This window comes from Anolis carolinensis, chromosome 6 (genome assembly GCF_035594765.1).
Source record: "Anolis carolinensis isolate JA03-04 chromosome 6, rAnoCar3.1.pri, whole genome shotgun sequence".
In the NCBI taxonomy this organism is placed as follows: Eukaryota; Metazoa; Chordata; class Lepidosauria; order Squamata; family Dactyloidae; genus Anolis; species Anolis carolinensis.
Genome location: NC_085846.1, coordinates 57,175,937 through 57,196,744, shown reverse-complemented (window position 1 = coordinate 57,196,744; position 20,808 = coordinate 57,175,937). Strand labels below are relative to the sequence as shown.

At 39.2% G+C, this 20,808-nt stretch overlaps 1 protein-coding gene across 4 annotated transcripts in view; it reads right to left on the bottom strand.

The window, feature by feature from the left end:
• Nucleotides 1–20,808, bottom strand: part of aoah (acyloxyacyl hydrolase) — a 106,219-nt gene that overhangs the window by 4,060 nt on the left and 81,351 nt on the right. For 2 of the 4 annotated variants that reach the window (XM_008112849.3, XM_062983738.1), the window contains 5 exons: nucleotides 19,775–19,947; nucleotides 14,711–14,769; nucleotides 12,755–12,814; nucleotides 8,677–8,773; nucleotides 3,035–3,111 (listed from right to left, as the gene is read on the bottom strand). In XM_008112849.3, coding sequence (XP_008111056.2) covers nucleotides 3,035–3,111; nucleotides 8,677–8,773; nucleotides 12,755–12,814; nucleotides 14,711–14,769; nucleotides 19,775–19,947 — 466 coding nt within the window. Of the gene's footprint in view, nucleotides 1–3,034; nucleotides 3,112–4,695; nucleotides 4,773–8,676; nucleotides 8,774–12,754; nucleotides 12,815–14,710; nucleotides 14,770–19,774; nucleotides 19,948–20,808 lie in introns of all 4 variants that reach the window. The other 2 variants (XM_062983736.1, XM_062983737.1) reach the window with 2 other exon arrangements.

Below are 20,808 nucleotides of genomic sequence, written 5' to 3'. Positions count from 1 at the left end.
AATATATTCCCTTCTGAAGGGTGATTTTAATATTAAATGGATCTCTATAGGACTAAATATTACAAATTTAGTAAACAAACAGAAAGACAGTTATTTGGATCCTGCATCACTAATATCAGATCTTAATTTATAGCATTCCTTTACAGTCTTAGCCATCCCCATACTGGGAAGTGATGATTTTTGAAACTTAGAATCATAGAATAGTAGAGTTGGAAGAGACCTCATGGCATAGTCCAACCCCCTGCCAAGAAGCAGGAAATCACATTCAAAGCACCCCCGATAGATGGCCATCCAGACTCTGCTTAAAAGCTTCCAAAGAAGGAGTCTCCACCACAGGGAGAGAGTTCCACTGCCAAACAGCCCCCACAGTCAGTAAATTCTTCCTGATGTTCAACTTGAGATCCATGTATATTACATTGCCTTGGAGTGTGGTTGTGGCTCCTTCTGTACGGGGAGTGCTTTAATTATATTTTCCTACATGACAAGGGAGAGGATGGGGTGACCGTTTTAGTCTCTTCCAACTTTATGATTCTAGAAACCCACATGTATACACTTTTATGTGATAGTACACATAACACCAAGTACTCAATGGATCGGCTTTTAAATGGTTATATGTAGGGTAAGGGCTCCACATAGAGAACTCTGCTACAGCTCCCTATTCATCACCCTGATGATTCACGGTGATAGTTCTTTGCCATGAGCTTTCTGTGGCAGGTAAAGGTCCTGATTGGGGTCAGAGGTCTCTGGTTATGTCCAGATGGCCAGGCACAAACCAAAGACATCCACCAACATCCACTAGGATCTTCTGGAGTTGTCACAGATCATGCCGTTGTTCTATGCCTATGGGAATAAAGCTAGATGCTACTAATCTCTGCTCGCCGTCAGTAATGATCACTGGGAGCAACTATCACGGTCACAGGGTGAGTCCTGTGGAGGTTTTGATTGTTACAATGGGAAGAAGGGATTACCAACCTGCAATTGTGCATACAACACATACATTGGCATGAGATAGACTTATACGAGTGTATGCCATTATTAGGAAGTAGGCCTGTGCGATCAATGAAAAAAAGTTTTAATATTCATTATGAAAATTGGGTGTGGGGGTAAAATAGTTTCTAAAATGTTTTCGAAATAGGATGGGGTCCATATCGTAACTATAACGAATTAACTACTTTTTTGTTACTTAATTGTGTCAGTGGGGAAACTTCAGGGCCTGGGCCCTGTTCTGTTCAACATCTTTATTAACGACTTAGACGAAGGGTTAGAAGGCACGATCATCAAGTTTGCAGACGACACCAAACTGGGAGGGATAGCTAACACTCCAGAAGACAGGAGCAGAATTCAAAACGATCTTGACAGATTAGAGAGATGGGCCGAAACTAACAAAATGAAGTTCAACAGGGACAAATGCAAGATACTTCACTTCGACAGAAAAAATGGAAATCAAAGATACAGAATGGGGGACGATGCCTGGCTCGACAGCAGTATGTGTGAAAAAGATCTTGGAGTCCTCGTGGACAACAAGTTAAACATGAGCCAACAATGTGATGCGGCAGCTAAAAAAGCCAACGGGATTCTGGCCTGCATCAATAGGGGTATAGCGTCTAGATCCAGGGAAGTCATGCTACCCCTCTATTCTGCCTTGGTCAGACCACACCTGGAATACTGTGTCCAATTTTGGGCACCGCAGTTGAAGGGAGATGTTGACAAGCTGGAAAGCGTCCAGAGGAGGGCGACTAAAATGATCAAAGGTCTGGAGAACAAGCCCTATGAGGAGCGGCTTAAAGAGCTGGGCATGTTTAGCCTGCAGAAGAGAAGGCTGAGAGGAGACATGATAGCCATGTACAAATATGTGAGTGGAAGTCATAGGGAGGAGGGAGAAAACTTGTTTTCTGCTGCCCTGCAGACTAGGACACGGAACAATGGCTTCAAACTACAGGAAAGGAGATTCCACCTGAACATCAGGAAGAACTTTCTCACTATGAGAGCTGTTCTACAGTGGTACTCTCTCCCCCGGGCTGTGGTGGAGGCTCCTTCTTTGGAGGCTTTTAAGCAGAGGCTGGATGGCCATCTGTCGGGGGTGCTTTAATGCGATTTCCTGCTTCTTAGCGGGGGGTTGGACTGGATGGCCCATTAGGTCTCTTCCAACTCTACTATTCTATGATTCTAGGGGCTCCTTTCCCCCTCATTGTTAGCTCTATTGGCATGACATTTGCTACAATTATAGAACACATTTACCACTGTTAGCCCATCAAGTTTCAGAATGTTTCACTTATCCACAGATTTTTGGGGAATTTTCAAAGTTTCTATAAACATTTTTTAAAAGAAATCTACTAAATCTATCTCCTTGAATTTTATATACAATGACACAAGATAATGGAGTAATTTAATATTTATACATCTAATGATTTTTGGGAATTTTTTAAAGTTCTAACAAAAACATTTTTTAAAAAGCCACAACAGCTATCTCATTGAATGTGTTTACCAATAGAACTTCAATTTAGGGATTTCCTCCCAGCTCAGCACAGATTTACTTACTAGTATTGAAGTATCAGTCAATCCTCTTTGCAGATTCAACAATTTATTGGAACTCTGGCTGCTGCGAGGAGGGACACATCTCTCCTCTATCCTAATTGGGGCTTTCTGCTGCTGAGCAGAATTCTAGTAAACGTAGTTTACCTTTTGGATTCTCTGCCATAGGGCTCTCAGTCTCTTTCCCAACTCACTCAGCTCATCCCGCCCCTATTAGGAAGCCAGCCCACAGCAAGCACAGATATTTACCATAGGTTTGGCGGAATGTGAAAAAGAGGCTTTACATGGATTAGAGTTTATCTGCCTAAAGCTTTGGTATTAAAATCATAATGATTTTAAAGATTCCACAAAGTAAGTCTACATGTTATCAAGACATCTCTTTGCAACCAAGCTTCAAGTTGCTCATTCAAGAACATTAGCTCCTACATGACCATGTTGCACATTGGACAGCTAGATTTTTTTGTGTTTTTTGTTTCTACCCACCCTCTTCCTTATCTTTTACCTGACTCGGATGGAATCCATCAACAGGTTCTATTAGCTGCCAGGCCTCTCCTCCCATCTTCTGCAACATTTCTGTGACTGTAAACCAGATAATTATAGAAGATTATGCACCACACGTATAAACATCACATTTACTTCACACAGCATCACAGGCAGTATTTTTAGCAAATGACTGCTGCACATGAAGATTATGATGATTTATATAATATTGTCAAAGCCAATGCTATATTCAATCCACTTCCTTCCAGGCAGCATTTAAGCCTTTTCAAGACATTTATGCAAGAAAAGCTCTGAATATATATGCTGGCAGAATAATTCATATCCAGCCCAGCTCCATGTAAAAATAAGGTTTAAATGAGGCAAACCTCATTTCAATATTTGATGGCTTGAGTACTATGAGTTCCAATTAGAGCAAACTCACTGAAGTAATGAAAGTTATAGAATGTTGACTTAACAGTGGGTGAGTTCATTTCAAAATATTTATTTCAAATATTTCTATCCCACCCTTCTCACCCGGAGGGACTCAGGGCGGCGTACAATTGGCAACAATTCGATGCCGATACATCATTAAAAACAACAACATATAAAAAATACAACCAATTAAATACAGTATAAAACATAAAACGTGTTTAAAATCCGTTCGTCCAATATCCTCCAACTTTATCCATATAACAATCTGGGTCGTCTTTATCATTTATTCATTAAAAGCCTGGGCACAAAGCCATGTTTTTAAGGCTTTTCTAAAACTCAAAAGGGTTGGGGCTTGCCGTATATCTCTGGGGAGGGTGTTCCATAGCCGGGGAGCCACCACCGAGAAGGCCCTGTCCCTCGTTCCCACCAGCCGCGCCTGTGTGGCAGGCGGGACCGAGAGCAGGGCCTACTCTCATTGCAACTGGTAATACGATTTCAGCCAATACTCTCATCTCTGCCTTTTACATGCCAGGCATCTCCTCTCTGGTCATTATCTATGGTTTCTGCATCTTTCTCAATACAAATGTTTAAAATCATTGCTCTCAAAATATATGTTTTTGGCCTGAAGTATTCAGGTATGCTATCTCCAGGACTGCATGATTGTTAAGAATAAATAACCTTTCTGAAAAAGTATTAACTTTTAGGGAAAATTAATCTCAAGGCTGTTCTCTGTGTACATGTGTACATGCATGCATGTGCATGTAATGGAAATAAATATATCCTTGAATTCGTTGTTGTCCGCCTTCAAGCTGTTTCTGACACAAGATTTTCTTAGCAAGATTTGTTTCTCTGAGGCAAGGCATCATATTGTTGTCTTTAATGTGGATTTAGATATAGAAATTGCAAGAATAACCCTAAATCTTATTGTTAGTCCCAAGTAAAGTATTTCTATGGGGCAATGTTTCCTGCCCCTCCCTAAGAACCAACAGAGACAGCATCCTCAAACACTAAAATTCTGTGGGTGAATTGAAGGACAAACATTTTCAGATTGAAGACAGCCACTCTTGCTGAAAACAACACATCTGAGTGCACTCCTTGTTTAAAGAAAAAATGGTTTCCTAGGGGATTTCAGGCCTGTGATTTTCATTAAAATAAACATACAGGTTTTCTTATTACTGTTTCAATTTGAACTGTATTCAAGATGTAACCCATGCAGCTTCATAGATTCTAGTTGATGAAAGGAGATCTTACTAAAACCTTGAAATCACGCTGAAACAGCCGTCTCCTCCCCATATTTCCCATGGCATCTCTTGCATCTTCTGAAAATTCTACACAGAGGATTGGAAAACGGATTAATTGGATGAGTTGTGACATGGACTGAGAGAGGGTCCCTTTGATATGTTAGAGACTTCCTCTGTCAGTGGAGCCTTTCTACCTATAGAAACCACACCTTGGATTCAACCTAACAGATACCCAATAATAATTTGTATCTTAAGTTCCCAGACTTTTAAAGATAGAGGTGACAATCTAAGTATCTCATACATTTGTCCAAATGAACTATTCTGTTTATTTTGGACTAGAGATAGGCAAACCTCAGGCTGCCAGAATAGCAGAGTCTCAAACTCCACTAACTGAATCAAAGAGCAAAACAACCGTTCGGGGCAGGCATAGACCAAAGACAATGACCCAGAGCTTAGAACAATAATCTGTTTCCCACTTCAGGATGAAGCAGTACTTTTACTCAAAAATCCTACATACTTTCCTTTTCAGATTTTCTTCTTCTTAATCTCACAATACCGTTGTTGCTTTATTTTTAAAAAAAGGTGGGCAGAAACATATCCATACCTACAACCTATCTATTTTTGACCTACTTTTGCACTAGAACGTGATCTGAGAGGCGGTTTTCATTTTCTTGCATGCAAACCAACTTACCTGAATTCATACAACCAGCTTACCAATCAAAGATGTCAGTTGAACTCAAGACTACAGAAACAGTTGCTAGTTTAAAAGAGTTAAATGTAAACGGAGCCTTAACTGGCCACATTGTATGCCATATCTAGTTATTTTGTTCCACTAGCTTTTTAAAGTTTTAGACTATTAAACCTGTGAAAAGAGATACTACTAAAGACTCCAGTAACTTTAAACCACTACATCCAGTTGTCTGAACGATTGCTTCTTTCAGCCCAATTAGTTTAATGGGGATTTCAGAATAAAACATCAATTTTTCAGCCTGAAAGAAACAAATGATGATGAACAGCTTCACCTTTAAAAACTACGTGCTCCAAAAAATTGGGACGGAGACTAGCCCCTCAATGAAATCTATGCCAGAATACTTTGATTCCAAAAGTTAGCACTGTATCCAAAGCCAAAACAAGAAAAAGATTTCTATTGCTGCTAAATATTTTATACTTTGAGACTCCAGAAAGGGTTTGCACCAACTTTAGCAGAACTGGAAAATAGGTCAGCGATTAGAGGAGAAACAGCTTAGAAGAGAAACTTGACAACTGACACTTCTACTTAAGCTGAAACCTTTAATTACAAACATGCTTATAGGGCTGTGAAATACATTGCCAAAGGTTCTGTTGGGGTGTGATTGGACTTTGTTTACCAATGAAAGGAAGCAAATCATATTGATCTCTTTGCCTTCCAAATCTGACTGGATATATTTAGCTCTTCAAAGTAATTTAGCTCATCAGCAATCATGTAATGGCTGTTATAAAATATTAAGAAGGCATTCAGAATTGTTTTGGTTTAAGCAACTGCTCCTTTAATAATTTATTGTAAGTAAATAATAAGTGATTGCATAACAGTAATTGAGGTCAGTAAGCCTCAAGGCACGCATATTCCAGCCCAATGAGAAAGATCTAAAAATGATAGTAAATCCGTACATGCCATTTTCCTTTGACGTTGAGCTTGAAGAGACCTCAAGGGTCATCCAGTCCAATTCTTTGCCATGTAGGAACACTTAGTCAAAGCACTCCTGAAAGATGGCACTGGCTATCCAGCCTCTACTTAAAAACCTCCAAAGAAGGAGACACCAGATTCGAGGTATCATATTCCTCTGCCAAACAGTTTTTACCATCTGGAAGTTCTTCCTAATGTTTAGGTGGAATATATTTTTCTGCAACTTGAATCCACTGCTCTATGCCCTGGTCTCTACAGCAGCAGAAAACAAGCTTGCCCCTTGCAATATGCCATATTTTCAAATTCACCCCTTCTCCCCTATCCTGGCTAGGATTAAGGCCAGCTCCCTCCTCTCCACCAAGCAGGAGAAAACACCAATCTGCTCCTCTTTGTAGCAGAACAATAACACTCTTTGTTCAATGTGCAGCATCCTAATCAAGAAGCAAAGGCAGCGAGGTTGATGCACACACATTTGAGTGGATTCAATCAGGTGCATATCCATATAGGCCAGGGATTGGAAAGCTTTGAACTTCAACTTGCAGAACCTCGGAAAACATGGACAATGGTAAGAACCTGGACACTGTAGTATCAAACATCCTGGGAGTAAAATGTTCCCCACATTTGACTGTCCTTACTTGCTAGATGCATGTATCTCTTCTGACTCAAAGTCTTGTTTTTGAACTTCAAACTCAGACTGGAGCGTTTCCAACCCAATACAACATGAGAGAAATCTGTTGATGTAAGTGGCTAAACGTTTTACCCAGTGATTCTAGCATTTGCTGTAGTGGCAAATGCAAAAGCAGCTTGACCACCATTGCGACCAATGAGTCAAGTGCTGGAATTGCCAACGACATTGATATGCCTGAGGAATTCTGAGAGCTGCAATCCAGAAAAGTTGCACTTCTAAACTACCTCACTGAAGAATTTCTGAAGTGGCAGGTGCTGGTCATTGCTTACAGTCTTGTTATTCCAAGGTTGAATGGCATCCTGCTCCAATTAGCATGACTTATTTCATAACTTTCTCCTTATTTGCTGCTGCCCTTTCCTCTTCCCCAAAGTCGTCCTCCTCCTCATTTATTGTATCAGAAGTGAGGGTACAGTTGTAATGTATTTAAAAACACAAAGTTTAAAACTTGGCATTATACTAAATGTCCTTTGACCAGTAGCTGGACACTTGGAGTGCCTCTGGTGTTGCTATAAGAAGGGCCTCCATTGTGCATGTGGCAGGACTCAGACTGCATTGTAATAGATGGTCTGTGGTTTGTTCTCCACAATTGTATGTCATGGATTCCACTTTGTGGCCCCAGTTCTTAAGGTTGGCTCTGCGTCTCGTGCCAGAGTGCAGTCTGTTCAGTGCCTTCCAAGTCCTTCTGTGTGCTCCTCTTAATTTTAAGGCTAAGACTAAGGTCAAAATCCAGTGCTCTGCCTTCCACCAGTTTAGCTCTTCCCCAGCTTTTTAAGCAAAGGTTCAGAGAGGGAAGGGCCACACAATACTGCTATATCAGAAAGAGGGCTTCTAGTCTCCACTTCATAAATATATCAAGATATATATTACATCATCTGCACAGCAGATGATGGAGCTGCAAAGTCTGCTAGCTCAAGCACAGTTCAATCTCTGAACTATGAAACATCTACACAGTGTGTGTATGTGTACACAAATAGGTATACAAGGGTATGCAGGTAAAGTATTTTTGATCTAAAATTTCAAAATCTAAAATACTCCAAAATCCAAAACTGCTGAAAGAGTGATACCTTTGTTTTCGGATGGTTCAATCTACTCACATTTTGTTTCGTTCACTAAATTATTATAAATATTGTTTATAAACATATCCCCAGGGTATGTGTCTAAAGTGTTCATGAAATATAAATTAATTTCAAGTTTAGACTTAGGTCCCATCTGCAGTATTTCAAAACCTGATAAAAAATAAAATATGCAAAACTAGAATTTTGGATAAGCAATACTCAACTTTTATACAATAAACTGTTGCCTGCAGATTATTATAAAAGTCACTACTGGATAAAGGATGAGGTATATCTACTAGAGTACATCATTAAAGGATTAAGCACAATTGATATTTCTAATGTGGTGTTTTTTTCAGTCCTCAAAGACGTCCTTATAATATACATCAGAGTTAAGTACCCTTTTTTATGAACAAACCCTGGGAACAGCTTTTAGCATCATAAGCTGTTGTTTGACATCAAATTCTTTTCCGTTCTTTCCACTATCTTTCAGGAACATGAAATGAATTTTTTTTAATGCAAGTAGACATCTCTTTCTCAAGTAATGCATGTTGAAGAGCTGGTTATTAAGCTTCTACATTAACTTACTTTCTTTGATTGGGTAATTCATGTAGAAAAGATCAAAATTAGTAAATTTCTCAAGTTTTTCTATTTCTTTCAGAATATCGGAAAGTTGTGAAGCTCTCTAGAAAAAAGAAAAGGAATCCATAATAAATATATTTTATTGCTAGGAAAAGTCTTAACTATCTCTTGTGCCCAGTGTTCAGATCAGGTAACAATAATAAAAACAGTAAAACAACACATGAGCACTTCAGCTTCTGTGCAGGGAAAAATAGTGATGGGTTGCTGTGAGTTTTCTGAGCTGTATGGCCATGTTCCTGAAGCATTCTCTCCTGATGTTTCACCCACATCTATGGCAGGCATCTTCAGATGTGAGTGAAACGTCAGGAGAGAATACTTCTGGAACATTTATTTATTTATTTATTTACAGTATTTATATTCCGCCCTTCTCACCCCGAAGGGGACTCAGGGTGGATCACATTACACATAAAAGGCAAACATTAAATGCCTAAACATAGAACAGAGACAAAGACAAACACAGGCTCCAAGCTGGCCTCAAACTCATGACCTCTTGGTCAGAGTGATTTGTTGCAACTGGCAGTTGGCTGCTCACCAGCCTATGCCACAGCCTGGCCATACAGCCCGGAAAACTCAAGGTAACCCAGTGATTCCAGCCATGAAAACCTCTGACAACACAAAAATAGTGATGTTCAAGATGACTTTTGCAAATCAGCTTAAAAATGAGCTCTTTCTACCAAGCAATTGATCTTATTTATAAATGTGCTATTAAAAACAATAGTGTGATATCCCAAAAGTAATTTTCCAAAACTGGCAAAAACTAATTCTGGATATCCTACAATATAAACAGGGACCTATAAGAACAAGATCTGCACTAGCTTATGCTAGGAAACTCTCTCTCTCTCTCTCTCTCTCTCTCTTTTTTTTTTTTTTGACAATCTCAAAAGTTGCTACAGGACTCCTTCATATCCTTTTAATGCTGAAACAGAGTAAACTGTTATGGGGTAAACAGACATTATTTAGCGTTTGGCTGCTCTATTTGTTGTAGCTCTCAGTTTTAAAAAAGCAAATAAACAGACAATGTTTTGTTATCACAGAGGATTATGGTAACAATTCCCAAAATCAGCATCAATATTAGATTCTTAGCCTGGTATGCATGTTACATTTTCCCACCAGAGTATACTGCCACTCCACCCGCCCCCAAAAGAAAACCTCAAGGGAACTATATGGTTCTATATTTGCTGTTTGTACTATATTCCCTGGTCATTCCTCCTTCTCACTGCCTGGAGGAGAAAGGGAGAACAGAATTCTTCACGCTCTTATTAAGATTTTCAGAACATTGCTCCTTCAAAAAAGAAACCTGCAGCTCAGAGAAAAGGCACCAAAGAGATCTTCATGCTGATTGCCAAGTTATCTATTTTCATAAGAGCTGTATGAGGTTCCTTTAGCTTATTACAAGAAGTAGCATAAGTTTAGATCTAGAAATGACACGAAGAGCCACCAACTGCAAATAAGTGCAGCTCTCTGTAGTGGGAGCTGTCATTTCTTTGCAGGATTGTAACCCCCGGGTTACAAACATGATATCTGATTTACTTATGACTCCTAGTTATGAACAGGCCTCTCCCATCTTGCTCTTCCACGAAGTCTTAGTGCTGAGTTAAATCATGCCTGTGACCCAATCTACACTGCCATATTATGTGGTTTCAGAATCCAGATTAACTGCATTGAATTGGATGATATGACAGTGTAGATCAGGGGTCCTCAGACTTTTTAAGGGGAGGGCCGGTTCATGGTCCCCCAGACTGTTGGGGGGCCAGACTATGATGAAATACTCCAAAATTAGGATTGTTGTTGTTTTCAAGTCGTTTTAGACTTAGGTCAACCCTAAGACTAAAGTTTAAGACAGGCCAGGTAAATGACCTTGGAGGGCCACATCCAGCCCACGGGCCTTAGTTTGGGGACCCCTGGTGTAGATACTCCAGTATCTCTTCACCCCCCTTTGCTTTGCTCCATCCCTGACACCACTTTAATCGCCATGGCTCAATAATGTGTAATCCAGGGATTTGCAATTTGGTGATGCTGCAATGTTTTTTGGTAGAGAAGGCTGAAGACCTTGTAAAACTCCAGCCCACAGGGTTCTATAGCATTGAACTAGGGCAGGGAAAGTAATGTCAATCTGCATTCATTCTACACAGAGAGGTACCCCAAGGTAGTGGAGGTGGGATAAACAGGAGGGGATCTAGGGAAGGGTTATCTATTTCTCTGGGGTTATTTTCCATTGCTGGAAGCTTTGGTGTCCTAACACTTTTGGTTTTGAAGAAGGAATGCTAAGCATGCAACAACTGTAATGTGCATGTTATATCCCAGCCACCTTTGGGTTCTGAACCTGGTTCAGAAATGAACTTTGACCAGGATGAAGCTTACTCTGACTTTTCACCCAGTTCCCCTCCGAGTTCCTTCCAATTACAGACCCCAGCTGTGGATAGCTCTGATGCATCCTTAATTGGGAGAGATACTGATAACATTACTCCCGTGGAAGAACCAGATGTTCTGAGCTCCCCAGGGAATGTATCCTTTAACAGAAGGCCATTTTTGCAGCAACAGAGATCTCAGACACAGCAGCTTCGAAGGAGTCAACGATTGGCATCTAGAGGGGATACTGGATAGCAGATTGCCTTGGGAACCTTTGGGGAGTTGCTTTCCCTTCGCTGTTATTAGATCTAACTTCTATAAAAATGTCTTGCACTGTGAACAAGTTGTGGTGTCAACGTAGTGACTTCACCGTTTCCAGTTCCCTGATTTCACCAAGCCAAGCCGTGACTCCCGGTTTAATCCGGAGTGAATTCAAGTCCTTGCCTTGTTCCTGAATCCAGATTGCTTTTAGCTTTGTCTTCTGCCTGTCTTGAAATCCAAGACTTCCTAGTGACTTTGGACCTTGTTATCCACTCCTCCTTTCTTGTTGTTTCCCCACTCAAGAACTGCTCAACAGTTTTGAGCGTGTTTCGGTTTCTGGACTTTGGACAATAATATTGGACATATTTCTTCAACTCTTTGGACTAATTCATACAATTTCTTAAAGGACTATTGCTCACTCATCCTTTCCACTTATTCTTTCCTGAATTTATTATTGTTTTAATAAAGATATTATAAGATTATTGGTCTCTGTTTGGTTTCCAGTGTTCAAGCTGCCTTGGGGTGCAACAGTGCACCTTTTTAGGGTGCACTTTATGTCACTATGGCACCCTCTTACTTACCAGCCAGAGTGTACTCCGGGCCTCTTCTGATTTACATACAAATTCAATTTAACAACGAACCTGCAGAATTTATCTTGTAATCTGGAAGAGCCCTATATCTTTGTTTTCACCCACTTCAATTAGAACTGTTTCAAAAGTTCAAGGCAATACATGGAACATTCTTCATGACTGCCTTACTTCACAATATATGTAGAGATGGAGCATCTGTCTGCAAGGACCTCCATGTCAATCTTTCTTGCAAGTGGGCAGCACAGAGAACACTAAGGCCTTCTTTGTGGTGTATATGCAAAGCTTTCAAACATACAGAACATATACAGCCTGAAAGATTTGAGCTGCATCTTGCTTTGGAAAAAATAAGAAGCTACAGTCTATTCATAGGCTACAGATATTTGTAACAAATGACATGCAACCTGTGCATCTTAAACTCAATAAAAACTATTTAGTCAGGTGGCTTACTTTCACTTGCAAGATGTTTTTGACTAACTCCTAGAAGTGCTCATTGGAGCTAGAAGTATAAATTATCTGGAGGACCAAAGACTAAGAACGTGCTTTAGACAATTAACCTTATTAGAAATCAGGAAACTTGTTTTCTTTAGTAGCAGTAGTATCAACCAACAGTAATATTCCTGGGTTGTTGTATGTCTTTCGGGTTGTGTGGCTATGTTCCAGAAGTAATACATGGCCACACAGCCCTAAAGACATACAACAACCCTGTGATCCCAGCCATGAAAGCCTTCGACAACACAGTAATATTCCTCTTTTCCTTACAAAAAGTACAAGGACTTTCTTTAAAAGAAGGGATATCTACACAATAATGTTTATATTAAATGTACCTCCGCGGTCAAGTCCCTAAGCATGCTGTTTGAAGACATCCAGCCATTGCATGGATTGATCTGTGTGAAGGTGGAAAAACATTGTTTAATTATTGTTTATAGCTGTACAAAAATGAGTGAGAAAGAGAACATTATCAGGAGAATAGTTGAACAAGATTCTAAAAACATCACAATGATCAGCTGTTTGGACAAATGGAAGAGCTTTTCATATACATGCAACCTTTATACCAGAAATATAAAATGAATGAAGATAATGCAGACGGGTAACAGGTAGTCAGGAAACAGTTGCTCTGATAACATATTTAATAACAATCATCTATTATTCTTCTATAATGAACATTACAATGTTTTATTACTCCCCAAAACTAAATGGTGCCGTTTCCCTCCTAATGCCATTGAGATGCTATCAGTCCAGATTGTTAGCTATCCCACCAGGTCTTGGAGCTTATTGAGTCCAACAGATTTGATGACAGTACTACAGTAAAGAAGAATAAGAAACATTCCATTTTGTTGCTGCAACTTAAAGGTCTATACCAGTGGTTCTCAACCTGTGGGTCCCCAGATATTTTGGCCTACAACTCCCAGAAATCCCAACTAGTTTACAAGCTGTTAGGATTTCTGGGAGTTGAAGGCCAAAACATCTAGGGATCCACAAGTTGAGAACCACTGCTCTATCTATACTCTCTTCGACATTGCACAAAGGGCCAGCCTAAAGGGCCAACTTAAGTCTAAAACTGTTTCAATGGTTACAATGTTTGTTTTAAAAGGTTCATACCTACTGTGAATAATCATTCTAGGAAGGCCGAAGGAGCAAGCCAAAACCACTGAGATATTCTCACATGTTAGATGATCAAGATAGGAGTCCAAAATTTGCTATCCATTTAAACTGTTGCCCGCTTCTTTCTCCCTTTCAGTATTGGTACATAACCTTGCATGTTTTATCCTTAAGAGTTATTCATAGAAAGAATCAGAATAAAGTGGGTGAACGTGTCTATCAATCTGTCTATCACCTGCACTTCTATCTGCCTTTCTATCTATTTATCCATCATCTACATATCTATCTGGATATCTATCTATCATCTGCATAGCTATCTGATTATCTATCTACCTATCTGCTCTCTATCTACTGTCTATCTACCTATATATCATGAGCATATAATCTGGCTATCTGCATATCTATCTATCTATCTATCTATCTATCTATCTATCTATCTATCTATCTATCGTAAATGATATATTCAACTGCAGAGGCACATGTTGTGAGTGGCAACCAGATCACAGGCATTGAAGTCCCAGTGAACACTTCATTCCAATTGAGGCAGTGCATTAAGCGAACTGTAATCTTGTATCTGAGTCTGAGAGACCATCATAACCAAGCAGTTCAAAAACTTTTCCTTAGTCTCAGCTGTAAGATTTGAGTTTTGGCAAAAAAAAAAAAATCTATGGTGTTCACTGAGACTTCACTGCCTGCGCTTTGGCTGCAGCTCACAGCATTTACCTCTGCATCTGAACAGTCTTCTATGAGTAGATGAGAACCTCCCCATCGCCATCTGAATTGCATTGTTTCTCCTTTTTCTTTAAGAGATTCCCTATCATTTCCATGTTAATTTTCTCCAACCTAATGCCCAATTTAATTTTAATTTTAGTTTGTGAGAGAGTGTATGTCAACTAACTGGCAAGGCAAAAGAAGAAAAACTGAAGGGAAGAGAAAATAGAAGTTAAAATAGTTTTGTAATTTGATCTCTTGCCATGATCAGGTGGTGCGAGGGAATATCCCAGTGCTAATGGACTGCGCCTTCACCTTCTTGAGAATGCTTACTTCTCGATACTTTTAAAGGACCTTTGTATAGTTCCATGCTGAACATTCACACCAAAAATACAACAGAAAGTGTCATGTTTGACTATTTTGCATCTTTTCCCCAAGATCTAATAGTGTGGAATATCTAGACAACTTACCCGAAGGCAGCTAAGAAATGAATAAAATTGTTCATATGTGACGTCTTTGTTTAACTGGCCTGGAAAAGAGAAATGTTTTCAAATCTAACAATTACAGAACCTATCACGATCCTTGCAAGAAGTGATGCCTTATAGGAGGCTACTTGACACATGTATCTACACTGCACAGTTATAGCAGTTTCTTACCACTTTTACTGCCATCCCTCATCCTGTGAGATTTGCAGTGTGGTGAAGTTCACTTTGCTAGAAAGCTCTTGTCACTTTCCTGAACACTCTCGCAGAAAATTCTAAGTATTTCACCAAATTACAAACCCCAGGGTTCAAGAAGATGGTGTCATGACAACTAAAGAGGTATCAGACTTCATATTGTGTACAATCAGGTACCCGCCAATTTTGCCATCATGGGCTTCTTGTTGGCCAGCAATGACCATTTTATAATAATAATAATAATAATAATAATAATAATAATAATTATTATTATTATTATTATTATTATTTTATTTTTGTACCCCGCCACCATCTCCCCAGAGGGACTCGGGGCAGCTTACAGATATAAAACCAGCATACAATAATATCAAATACAAAAACACACAAATAAATTTAAAAGGCATTAAAAAAACCACAATCATTATATTTTATGGTTATCATATGCACAGTACAGTCCGCATGAACTGTGCGTAGCATTGCAGTGTCTGTCTCTTTGGGGAGATTTCATTACAAATCTGTACAAGCCCAGCCTTTAAACATTGTAACTAAAAATCGTGCTTACAGCCTAGTATTTATTTGAGGATAACTGTAAGGAGCCCCGGTGGCGAAGTGGTTAAAGCTGCTGAACTTGCGGACCGAAAGGTCCCAGGTTCAAATCCCGGGAGCAGAGTGAGCACCCGCTGTTGCTCCAGCTTCTGCCAACCTAGAAGTTCGAAAACATGCAAATGTGGGTAGATCAATAGGTACCGCTCCGGCGGGAAGGTAACGGTGCTCCATGCAGTCATGCCAGCCACATGACCTTGGAGATGTCTATGGACAATGCCGGCTCTTTGGCTTAGAAATGGAGATGAGCACCAACCCCCAGAGTCAGACATGACTGGACTTAACGTCAGAGGAAACCTTTACTTTTACCTATAATGGTGTGGAATAAGTAATATTATCCATAATAGCCATGGAGGATGGCTTAATAGGCATTTAAATAACTGTAGCATTTATTTGGTCCCATTCCTATGTTATCTATTTAACTGAGTTCAAAAAGAAAGTGCCATAAACTGTTTCACAGAGCACATCTTCATTACCTGGATGTTGTGCCAAAACAGCTGTGTAACCAACCAACATGATTTCTAATGGGACCCAACTGCATCCTTCTTGTGTCCTATCACATGTAATCCAAGTAACATAATAGTTTTCAAGCGCCATATCATTTTGAAAAAGAAAAGAAACCGACACAATTATGCAGCAATTTTAACAACCAGGTAACTCTTTCAATAGGTTCTGATTTGCATCTTATGGCCATGTGTGATTCCTTGAAATCACTAGTGTTTCTTTACTTCTTTACCTACAGACGGAAGATTTTAGCCAGGAGATCATGCAAATAAATAATAGAATTATAGAGTTGGAAGACACCTCATAGGCCATCTAGTCCAACCCCCTGCCAAGAAGCAGGAAATTGCATTCAAAGCACGCCAAAGAGGCCATCCAGCCTCTGCTTAAAAGCCTCCAAAGAAGAAGCCTCTGCCATACTCCGCAGCAGAGAGTTCCACTGCTGAACAGCTCTCACAATTAGGAAGTCCTTCCTAGTGTTCAGGTGGAATCTCCTTTCCTGTACTTTGAAGCCATTATTCCGCATTCTAGTCTCAGGGCAGCAGAAAACAAGCTTGCTCCCTCCTCCCTATGACAATTTAGTCAGATTTCAAAAATAGCATTTGTCTCAGACCAAAAGTATAGAACTTTTTTTTGTGTTACCCTGCATGTGTACACCTCTCCTCTACCTTCAGCCAATTGCGCTAGCAAGAGGTCTGAATCACATAACAGTCAGTTCAAATCTCAAGGGTGAGTGACTGATGTTTTCCCCATTAACAATCCTCTCACTCTCCAAAACAAATTTAGCCATTTCACATCAAGAAGGAAGATTGAAACTGACTGCGTAGAATCACGTTTTTTGTTTTTGTATCTCAGATAGACTGGTTCTAAAGTGGAAATAATATCTTCTGTCACACAGCGAATCATTACCTTCCCTTTGTGGGAGAAGTGAATTCAAGTATTTTTAAATACACAATAGCTTTCCCATAAAATGTTTCATATAGGTCAGGGTTGTAAAGGTGGCTTGTTATTGTTCATTCTCATAAAGACAAATGGATATCTAGATTATTGCTTCTTAAACTGTGGGTCCCAATTCCAAGTGGGGTCCCCTTAGCTCATTGTTGGAATTCTGAAAAATTTGGCAATGGTAAAAGGTTTCTGAATGCCACCTAGTGACTGTTTTAGACATTACATGACTCTGTTGTGCAGCGTTTTAAGTGGACTCTGCAGACAATGCTTCAGCTGTTCTTCATAAAAAGAAAAATCCGCCTGTTTAGCAAGCCTTGAAAATGCTGATTTATTATCAGTAAATGTTTGATTTTTATATCTACAGTAGAGTCTCACTTATCCAAGCTAAACGGGCCGGCAGAAGCTTGGATAAGCGAATAACTTGGATGATAAGGAGGGATTAAGGAAAAGTCTATTAAACATCAAATTAGGTTATGATTTTACGAATTAAGCACCAAAACTTCATGTTATACAACAAATTTGACAGAAAAAGTAGTTCAATACGCAGTAATGCTATGTAGTAATTACTGTATTTACGAATTTAGCACCAAAATATCACGACATATTGAAAACATTGACTACAAAAATGGCTTGGATTATCCAGAGGCTTGGATAAGCGAGGCTTGGATTAGTGAGACTCTACTGTATTTTATATCTATTTTATATACCTATATACTGGGGTCATGTAAAAGTTTCTTAGATAGAAAATTTTGCAAATACCAACCTTCTTCAAGCCTCCACTAGTTATTTGTTATGTATATAATTGAGATTGCTTACTATATTGTATATGTGTGTATTTGTTTGCAGTTTTCCTTAACTCTTTGTTGTGGGAGGGACTGAAGACCATGTGATCAGATTTGGGCTTGTTCAAGACTCAGACTCCATTTTAGAAATAGTATGCATAGAGAATTTAGTAGAAACAGATGTATACTTTCAGACACCAGTAGGAACAGAATGCTGTACAGAAGCCATTAGACTTTCAGTGTAGAAACAGAGACTCTATTAGATTCTCAGACCAGAGAGCCTTTAGACTTTGGACTGTTGATTCTAAGAAAGATGCCCTGTGTTACCTACACAGAAAAACTACTTCAAATCCTATCTGTAACTGGATTGATATGCTTAGTACCTGTATGCTGAATAGTAATACAGTGTTCCCTCACTTATTGCTGATAGAACCAGGACCACCCACAATAAGTGAAAATCCACGAAGTAGGGATACTATATTTATTTTAATGTTTATACATTATTTTAGTAGTTAGACACTATTTTAAGTCTTTATCAACTAATCCTGTGTTGATAAATCGCCTTCTTTTCCTCCCATTGCCGCTTGGGCTCCTTTTCTCTCCCTTTGGCTTCTCCTTCCTCCCTTCCATAGGCTGTAAATTGTAATTTTTATGATTTCTAATAGTCTTTTAGAGCTTATTGAAAAATCGCAATACAGCGAATCTGTGAAAAGTGAACTGCGAAGTAGTGAGGGAACACTGTACATGAAGTCTGTGAGTAAGCCAACTATGTTACGTTCAAAGAAGTCTGCTTTTTGTCCCTTGAGAGTATGATTTAAAGGCAAATACATTTCAAGGGAGAGTAGATGTTTTTGGGCAACTAAAAAAACACTTCTGAAACTCTGCTCTCTCTCTCTCTCTCTCTCTCTCTCTCTCTCTCTCTCTCTCTATATATATATATATATATATATATATATATATAGTAGAGTCTCACTTATCCAAGCCTCGCTTATCCAAGCCTCTGGATAATCCAAGCCATTTTGGTAGTCAATGTTTTCAATATATCGTGATATTTTGGTGCTAAATTTGTAAATACAGTAATTACAACATAACATTACTGCATATTGAACTACTTTTTCTGTCAAATTTGTTGCATAACATGATGTTTTGGTGCTTAATTTGTAAAATCATAACCTAATTTGATGTTTAATAGGCTTTTCCTTAATCCCTCCTTATTATCCAAGATATTTGCTTATCCAAGCTTCTGCCGGCCCGTTTAGCTTGGATAAGTGAGACTCTACTGTGTGTGTGTGTGTGTGTGTGTATATATATATATATATATATATATATATATATATATATATAAAGGTAAAGGTTTCCCCTGACGTTAAGTCCAGTCATGTCTGACTCTGAGGGTTGGTGCTCATTTCTAAGCCGAAGAGCTGGCGTTGTTCGTAGATACCTCCAAGGTCATGTGGTCAGTATGACTGCATGGAGCGCCGTTACCTTCCCACCGGAGCGGTACCTATTGATTTACTCACATTGCCATGTTTTCAAACTGCTAGGTTGTCAGAAGCTGGAGCTAACAGCGGGCGCTCACTCCGCTCCAGGGATTTGAACCATTTGAGTTCAGCAGCTCACATATATATGTATGTATGTTTATGTATATGTTTTTGTGCATTGGCATATATTTGTCCCTAACAGTTCAAAGAGGTATCGAGGTACATCAGTTTGACAACTGAGAAACCTAATTGCCTTGCATTAATGCCGTTTTCCAAAAAAGGTTATGGCATCATTTTTCAAAAGGTTATGACTTCTAACAAGGTCATGCCTTTTCAAAGATCATAAAATCTCCGAAAGGTTATGGAGATTCCCATTTTCCAAAAGAAAGGAGTCACAAGTAGAAAAAGTTTAAGAAGCCCTGACCTAGATCATGATGCCAGCTATGAATTTTTTGGCAGCTAGAGCCTCAAAGTCACACTTATGAACAGAAGCAACAAAAACAACAAAAAAAGGGGGGATGAATAGAAGATGGTATATTTACCAAGAGGATGGTATCTCTTATGCAAGTTATCCCACAGGAAGCGGCCATCCACCAAGCCAATTAAAATTACATGGCTGCCTTTTGGAAGATGGCTGTCTAGGTGACGCAGAGTCTGCAAAACATTGCTGCGCATTTTCTCAGGCTGTGTCATGTGTTTCACGGTGTCAGGATACCTATAAGGAAAAAGGTAACACAGTACGAACTTGAATCCTGCTTGGGTATGCTTTTACAACCTTTATGAGCTTGTTATTTGGGGTACCAGACTGAGACTACATTAGGCTTACAAAGTTTTGAGCCAACTGCTTAATTTTTGCTGTCCGAGCCATTCAGCAAAACTGGAAAGATTGGACCCCATTTGGCTGCCATATAAGAATGGAGATCTATTTTGAAAAACAGTTCACCAGGTTACGTAGGCCTAGACTATGTTCATTGTTCCCTTGCTGTTCCCCTTAACATTTCAAAATCACTAATCTGTGTGCTTGATGTTCTTCAACAAAGCTGGAATATTACTTTCTTAAGACCTTTTTTTTTGGGGGGGGGGGGAGGGTTCACAGTGCACACACACACACACACACCACAGTTAACAGAATTGCCTGCAAGATAAAACGATGTCCAAACTGGGGGCGTTTTGGCAGTGAAGCCTCAGTAACGGCTGATTTACCATTACAGCAGTTTAATCTCTTTCTATCATTTCTTTCTGTTGTCCCTCATTTCAAAGCACAGATTGCCTCTGGCCCCAATCAGTCAACTCTTGTTTCCTCTTGTTATCATGGCTTTATGTCACTGATAAAATGTTGCATAGTGGAGAGAATACCATAGGACCAATCAGCTATAGAAAACAGAAAATCTAATAATTTTGGTTCTTTGTTCTTTGAAAAACACATGGGATTCCTCCATAGTTCTTTTGTGATTTAATTTTCCATGTTCCTTAAAATTATTATTATTATTATTATTATTATTATTATTATTATTATTATTATTATTATTATTATTATTATGTCCTACATTTGCACCTTGGTATGCTGTGAGATATG